An 8141-nucleotide genomic window follows, 5' to 3' on the forward strand; every position below is an offset into this window, starting at 1 on the left:
ATACATAGCTACTATTCACACATCATACGGTTGCCTGCATATTGGTGCCTCTTGTCGCTGCCTTGTGAAAAAGGGAGTAGTCAAAGCCTTCCTCCTTTCTCCTCTTACTCCTCCTCATAGTAGAAGAAGAGGCAGAAGCAGCAGTGATTTCCATAGAAGGGGCGCCGTCATAGTTGTTGTCGCGGAAGCTTCACTTCTCTTTCTTTTGCATTCTATCTATCTCTCTCTATGTAGATCTATCTAGCCGTATTTCATAAGAGCGGAGGGTGCAGATCTTGAGAGGATGAGAATGATGTACATGAATGCATACAGAGGTCCATCTAAGCGAAGGGGTCTTCGCGATAGATAGGACAACATAGAGAGAGAAAGGCAGAGGAAAAGACATACACACCTGTACACTTGTCTCCTGACACACACATACTGTGTTTGTCTCCTCCTCACTATATTCTCCTTCTTCTCTTCTTCTCTACACATACTCCCTCGTCGTAGCTTGCTATCTCTTTCTTTCTCTCATATCTTTCTTTCTTTCCTTCTTCACTTTCTTTTTGTATTGTAGATACTTGGCAGATGGCATTGTTCCTCGTAAGAATTTGGACGTGATGAGAGAGGCCGCCTCTGAAGTGCGAGCCGCCGCTGCTGCTGCTGCGATGGAGGGTGACTCTTCGTCTTCTTCTGGAGTGTTGAATGGCGAGAAGAAGAAAAAGAAGAAGAAGCGCAAGCATGCAACTGAAGATGACGATGAAGAAGAACACGATAGGAAAGAGGCCTCGCACAATCCCATGATAGAAGAAGAAGGAGAGAGCGGCGAACCTAAGAAGAAGAAAAAGAAGAAGAAGCACCGCCATGAAGGAGAAGAACACGATGAGAAGAACGAGGGAGAAGAGAATTTCGGATTACAGCGTCTAGGACATGTAGACACAGGGGGAGAAGGAGAAGAAGAAGGAGACAAGAAGCAGAAGAAAAAGAAGAAGAAAGAGAAACATAGACACGAAGAAGAAGATGATATGTAGTCAGTCTCTGAGTGCATAGATGTCTGTATCAAAAGTGGATTTGTATCTATTTCTCGAACTTCGCATTGTTGAGAATGTCCGTGGCGACGACGTTAAGGAGAGAAGTCAAAGAAAAGAAAAAAAAAAGAGGAGAGGTCATGAAGAAGAAAGAAGGGGGAAAGAAAACCCCATGGTAGGAGAGTTGATAAGAATGATAGGAGAAGAGAGAAGATCTCTTTCTGTTGCTTCCCTATCGACGAGACGACGTACACAGGTGTCTTATCTATCTATGGCTGAGTGTCTCCATCTTTTTCTCCTCTTTCTTGTTGGAGAAGAAGAGGAAAGATGACAAGTATCAACAGAATCAGAAGAAAGAGGAAAGCTCTTTTCTTCGCTATCCTCTTTTCTGTTCTCTCTCTGCTTATCTCGCCCTTTCTTCATCTCTGGAAATCTATCTTTGTCGATCTTTGTATCAACATCTCTCGATGTCCTCTCTATAGTTGGGTCTGCTCTATGAAGAGACACATCCATCCATACATACATCCCTAGAAGAACAAGGGAAGGAAGTAGTCTGTCTCCTTCCTTCCCTTGTTCTTCTCTCTCCTCTATGTTTAACCCACATGCATTCATTTCTGTTTAAGAGAATGCCCTTCTTTCTCGTAGTGGTTATGACCAGAAGCGTAATTATCTCTCAGCATCATAGTCATCATGAGAGGGGAGATAGGAGAAGTTCGTAATGGGTAAAGGAAAAGGTAGGGGTGGGTCGTGTCTTTTCTTCTCTGTCTCTCTGCTGTTGGTCGTGAGGAGGAGCACAAAGTTTCTATCATGAAGAAGAAGGAGAATGTGAGATTGCAGTGCAATGCATGCAAGGAGGGAAGGAAGGAAATTCCTAGATAGATGATGTGTATGGATGGATGGATATGGAGGTCTATGTATGAAGAATTCAACTACATCGCTTTCGTTCATCCATGAAAGGACACTTTTTCATCTTTCCTTTCTGTCCTTTTCTTTCTTTCGTTCGTCTTGCGTAATCTTTTGTTTGGTTTGATTCGATTGACGTTTCTCTCAGTTTTGTTCTTCTTTCTTCTTGGAGCCAGAGAGACAGAGACATCTCTATCTCCTTTCTTATGATTATGATGAGGACTCTTCTCGTTCTTTCTTTCTTTCGTTTTCTTCTTCTGTTTGTGTGTGTCACCGATGTCCATCATTCTTGGATTTGTTTCGTGAAGAAGAAAGAGAAGAAAAAGAGTCTATAGACATTTTCTCCGTACATCTTAGCTCTCTTATTCTTCTGTCGATACGTGTGTGGGTGAATGTGAGAGATACCTGACTGACTGATCGATCATCCAAAAGGCATACACATACATGCATGCAGGCATATATGTATATGTATACAGATATATGTATGTGTGTATGCGTATGTATGCCTTTTGAATGGCGAGGGTGTTGATGGTGGTGGTGAGAATCGGACTTGAAGAAAATTGACAACTGAAGAACTTGCGAATGAATCAGCTACAAAAGTACACATACTACCACTACTACTACAAGAAGAAGAGAGATCAATGGTTAAGATGAAGAAGAATAAGAGGAGTGAGAAGAAGAAGAAGAAGACTGACGAAGGTGATGATAGTGATGTTGTTGAACTGACTTGCCTGTAAGGAAGAAAAGGAAGAGGAACATACAATACAGTTACATATATACTAGAGTCGTAGATAGATAAATAGACGAAAGGAGTTATAGTGATAGATAGATAGATAGACAGATTCAAGATCCATAGATCGATAGAAATAGATACATGCCCTTGCACGCAGTAGGAGTGATAGGAGTGGTCGTTCGACGGTTTAAAGCTGTTGGTCTAGTAGTATTAGGAGGAGGAGGAGCACTCGTCGTAGTAGTAGTAGTAGCATTCATAGTATGAGGAGTCTTCTTTCTATTCCCAGTATTCTCCTTATTCGTATTTCATCGAATTATGGTCGCCACTATTACGAGCTGTAGGAGTTGTAGAGGGAGCTCGATAATAATGATAATGAAGGGCCCTTACGAGGTAGGAGTATTAATCATAGTACGAGTAGGAGTAGCAGTAGTCTCCAAAATGTCTCTAGTAGTAGTAGTGGTAGTATGGGTAGTACGAGTAGTAGTAGTGTATGTGTGGGTTGTTTGGACTGATCTTGAAGAAGGTGGTGGAAGTGGCTGTAGTAGTACTAGTAGTTATAGTAGTTATAGTTGGAGTAGCTATAGTTATAGTGGCGGTGTGGTGGATGTGAGGGGGGTGGGAGAGTCGGTGGTGGTGGTGGGGCATCCACTCATTGAGCTGTTTGCTGCTGTGAAGGAAACTACTGAGGCTTCTTCTTCCCTACTGGTGGTGGTGGTGGTATGAGTAAGGCAACCTACAAGCATGAGTCTTATTCTTCTTCTTATCCTCCTGTCTTTACAACAGTAATAATGATGACGAACAGGAGAAGGAGAATCGGTACAGGAACAAGTTCTTCTCAAGAAGAAAAAGAACAAGGAGAGAGAGAGAGAAATGGATAGAACTGATACGGGTGTTAATGCTGTCTCTGTTGGAAGAGAAAGAAAGAGAGATTCTAATCAAGAGCTATCTCTCAATCCATCAAAGACAAGACAATGGACAACAAGAGAGAGAGAGAAGACTACCTGAAGAAGATGAGGATGATCAGAAGAAGAATCCGTCTTTCTTCTTCTTCTCTGTTTTCTTCGTCTTTCAGACTTCATGAATTCTCATCATTCCCCGTCTTCTCCGTCTGTCTTTCTGTGTAGCCCCTAGAATAAGAAGTAGTTGTAGTTGTTTAGATCCTAATAGTATGACATAAGGGAGATGAGAGTAATGAAGAAAACGAAGGTGGAGGTGATAGTAGTAGTAGTAGGGGTCGAGTCAAAAGAAAGAAGGCAGGACAATCAGATGACGGTTTTCTTTTTCTCTCACTCTTTTTCTCTTTCTCACTCTTTCTTTCTTCTTTTCTTTGTTTCTTTCTCCTCTGTGTATGGAGACGTACTGAACATATGCCGCAGGAGAGAAAGAGAGAACTTGATGGATAGACTGATCGATCCAAGATAGATAAATCGATCGATCGGTCGATACAAGATGTCTTATGATGATGATTTCTGTCACCATGTAAGAGAGAGACAGATGAATAGCCTCTTTGTTTTTTCTCTCTCATCTTCTTTCTACCTATGTAGTGAAGCAAAATACATACAGATGGATAGGCATCATAATCATACTAAAGCTAAAGCAAAAAGAGTCACCTGCCGAGTTCGATAGCCACACATAGATAGATCTATTTAGAGCTATTACAGATAGATAGATAGATTAAAGATAGGTAGATAGATCAGAGATGGATAGATAAATAAAGGTCGGCAGATGGAAGGAGTCGCGTGGAGTGAGCTGAAGAATGAAGATCTTCTTTTTAAGAATAAGACTAAAACGACTCTTCTCACTTCCCCCCCCCCGGTTTTGGAGAAACTTGTCTTCTCTCAGCTCTTGCCCACGTCAGTTAAGAAGAGGAGAAGAAAGAGGAGACATCAACAGAATCTCCCCCCTGTTGTGGTTGTGTGGCCTTTTTGCTCTGAATGAGTGAGATAGAAGATAAAGATGATCTTCTTCATTTTGATCTACAGAAGAAGAAGAAAGAAGATACACATAGATGGATGTAGCTATGGATAGATGTATGGATACATACTCAATATGCATGCACATATACCTAGATAGATAGAGACAAATAGATACTCCGTATACATATATATATGTATATATGCGTATATGTGTGTATCTATATGTTTCCTTGTTAAGACGATTGTTTTGCTGATCTCTACTCACTACTACTATTACTAGTGGAGGATGACGAAGAAGAAGAAGAGTAAGAAATGGCGTATCTATCTTACTATTATCGCTAGGGGTGTTGCTGCTGATGCTGATGAGAGAAGGAAGAAAAGACAGTGAGTCTCCTAATGGATAGAAGTGAATAGTGTCTACGCAAGAATAGCAAAGGACCTGAGTAAAAAGAAGAAGAAGAGGAAGAGGGGGATGGGGAGTGTGTTCTTCTTCTTGTTCTTTTTGTATCTTGTTTCTATCATCCGATGACAGGTCATGTAGGAGTGGGAGTGTGAGCTAGAATCCTGTAGGAAAACTTAGAGCCTCCTCCTCCTCCTCCTTGCTTGCTTGTCTCTTTCTTTCTTGTCGTCTGTTTCGATCAATGGCTTGTTCGTCTTTGAATGGAGGCTAGTGGATCAATAAGTCAACCAATCGACCGGACAATCTTTTTCGGGTGTATCTACACCTGAAGGAGAACACAAGAGAGACAGACAGACAGAAAGAAAGAAAGGTAGTATTTTGCTTCGTCTTCTCTTCCTTTTTGAACCAACAAGAAACTCCTCGGTAGTGACCTTTCTGAATCGTTTTAACGGGAAGAAAACTTTTCCCTTTTTTCTTGTTTCTCTTTCTTTCTTGCCAAAATCACTCTACGTTCATCAGATACAAGATGAATGACATTTAACGATCTCCCCCACTTTCCCATGGGGTAAAAAGTGGCTATTGAAGATGAAGTAGTTGAATAGTACAAATGCAAGTTTCTATAATCATCATATATAGATGCATGCATGCATCGTAGTGTACATACACCTCGACGCTAAGCACACGTGAGAAGCATGAGCGAACCTCCCTAGGCATGAACGACAAGTAGCTTTCTCGCTCTTCTTCTTTCTCATCTTATCTCTTAAGATATCTTCTTCTTGGAGAGAAGACATACATAGCGTTTCTCCGTCTCTTTCTTCTACGGAGAGAAAGAAGTGCTTCGATCATTTTCGTTACTCTTGACCCGTTCTTTCTCTCTCTCTTCTCCCTTATGTCTTCTCATACACTCACACACTGCTTCCCGTTGACAAGGACGCCTTCCTTCATTCATTGGGATAACAGAAGGCTTTCTCTTCTCTTGTCTATCTCTTCTTTCTTTTTCTTTCTCCTTAGCTAGCGCATGAAGAGAGTCGTTAGTAACCTGGTCGACTCGTTTCTCTTCTTTCCATCACCGTCATCTGCATGCTTCTCTTCTTCACAAGACAAGCAGCCGCTCAAGGAAGAAACACACTTCTTCTTCTCCTTCTTCCTCTTCTTCTTCTCGTTCTCTTTCACACCTTCTTTCGTCTCGTTCTCTCTTTTCTTTTTCTCCTTTTCTTCCCTTCTTATCTTTCTCCAAGCATGCTCTTTCGAGAGTTGTCGCGTTTTTCTTGTTTGCGAGGCTTCATTTCTTTTGTCGTCCATTCATCGTCAGGATAGATTACAGAAAGTCGATAGGAGGAGGAGAAGACAGGCAGGAGGTGTGTGTGCCTATCTCTTCTATCATCTTTCCTAGGGAGAAACTAGAGAAGTGTATCATTCCCTCTTTCATGCAGTCAAAGCTATATAGAGAGAGATGTATGTAGATAGAGAGATCCGTACACCCTCTACAAGTGTTGTCTCTACTGATGTGAAGCAGGGTTCTGTATATACACTGTATATATATGGATGAATGATATCTATGTATAGGCAATAACTTCCCACACACTCCTTCGACCTCTCGACTTGCGTCTTTCGCTCTCTCTCTCTCTCCTTGGAGAAAAGAAGAAGAAGAGGCGCAAAAGGACGAAGGAAGAAACACTCCTCTTCTTTTCTTCTTTCTCAGACCCGATTGAATTGAAAGGACAAGGCTGTTTTGATCCATGCACACGAAGCTTCAGAACAAACAGATTTTCTTCTCTCTTTCTTTCTTTTCTTCTTGAAGTAACTAGCACTCTTCAACAGGAAGGGAAGATGGAAAAGAGGAGAAGAAAAGAAGGAGAAGAGAAAGACTCACAGATCCTATCATGACGCTGAGTGTTGAAGCTCCTGCAAAGAAGGAAAGACTTGCTTTATCTCTTCTTGCTCCCTCTTCTGTGTTACTTATCATGCCTTCCTTCCTTTCTAGTGCCATCCCTCTTCGCCTCTCCTTTTCTAAGACGGAAGAGAAGAAAAGAAGAAGGAGAAGAGAAAGACTTCTCTCTCCTCACATTTCCCTTTCTTCTTACTTTGTCAATGCCGAATAGAATGATCTTTATTGACGTCGACGATGAAAATCCAACAGAGGCCCAGGCTGGAGAGTATCCCTCTTTCCTATCAGCTGGGAGAGCCCGGAGGGGAGAAGAAGAAGATGATGATCGAAGGGAGAGAAGACCTCCTTTCTCTTCTTCTTCTTCTCTTGCAGCGAGAGAGAATAACTCCAACGATGCAGAGAGAAGGGGAGAGATATCGAACATAGAGAAAAGAAGAGAAGAAGTGAGGGGAAGAGGAAGAAGAAGAAAAGGAGAGAAAGATGAAGAAGATGAAGAAGATGAATGGATTAATCGAGGTGGATCGAGGTGTTCTATATGTTACCTATCTCTAATTAAAGATATCGCCGCTCTTACTGGATGCGGCCATACCTTTCATTCTGCATGGTATCGTTGCTTCTCCTTATGCTTTTTCCTCTTCTCACTTCTCTTCTTCACAGCTTTTCCTATCTATCTCTTTGTCTCCAATCTATGTACCTCTCTACCTGTCTCCACTCTACTCACTTCTCTTTGCTTTATCTCTGATCTATCGACCTAGCTGTCTTTACTCTAACTCTCTTTAATCTACCTCCAGTCTGGTCACCTATCTATCTACCTATCTTCAATCTTTCTATCTATGTATCTTTATCTATCTATCTATCTATGTTTAATCTATCTACCCGTCTCAACGCTATCTGTCTCCCTTTATGTCTGTACTTCTTCAAGCTTGTTTAGGCCTTCCATGCCCCTTCACTTCGGTCTTTCGCTTTCCATACCTTTAGTCTTTTTAGTCTGTTTCTTATTCTTCTCTTCCTCTCCTCTCATCTTTCCTCCCCGTTGCTCTTCTTTTCTTTCTCTTGAACAAAGTCTTCTTATGACAACACCAAGAGGAGAGAGAACAAGACTACTCATCAGTAAATACCAGCAGTAGTAGCAGTAGCATCAGGTGTATGTACACCTTCCTCACTCCATGCTCTACACCCTCCCTGTCTCTAGACAACCTACTGGCATAGGCGTATAGAGAGGCATACACAGACAGATAGATAGATAGATAGATAGAGTAATGATAGATAGATAGAGTAATGATAGATAGATAGA

General features: G+C 41.6%; 2 protein-coding genes across 2 annotated transcripts in view; both read left to right on the top strand.

Annotated features, from left to right (window-relative positions):
- The window catches only part of CSUI_002332 (nucleolar protein), a 4342-nt gene extending 310 nt beyond the window's left edge, over window positions 1-4032 (top strand). Inside the window, exons 2-3 of the mRNA XM_068062534.1 lie at window positions 557-2643; window positions 3427-4032. Coding sequence (XP_067925489.1) covers window positions 557-1010 — 454 coding nt within the window. The 3' untranslated portion in view covers window positions 1011-2643; window positions 3427-4032. The remainder of the gene's footprint in view (window positions 1-556; window positions 2644-3426) is intronic.
- A 1528-nt stretch (window positions 4033-5560) lies between these two features.
- The window catches only part of CSUI_002333 (zinc c3hc4 type (ring finger) domain-containing protein), a gene marked incomplete at its 3' end in the record, with an annotated part of 8559 nt that continues 5978 nt past the window's right edge, over window positions 5561-8141 (top strand). Inside the window, exon 1 of the mRNA XM_068062535.1 lies at window positions 5561-7451. Within this exon, the coding sequence (XP_067925490.1) occupies window positions 7051-7451 (401 nt within the window). The 5' untranslated portion in view covers window positions 5561-7050. The remainder of the gene's footprint in view (window positions 7452-8141) is intronic.

The sequence above is a fragment of the Cystoisospora suis genome (genome assembly GCF_002600585.1).
Source record: "Cystoisospora suis strain Wien I chromosome Unknown contig_993, whole genome shotgun sequence".
Lineage (NCBI taxonomy): Eukaryota > Apicomplexa > Conoidasida > Eucoccidiorida > Sarcocystidae > Cystoisospora > Cystoisospora suis.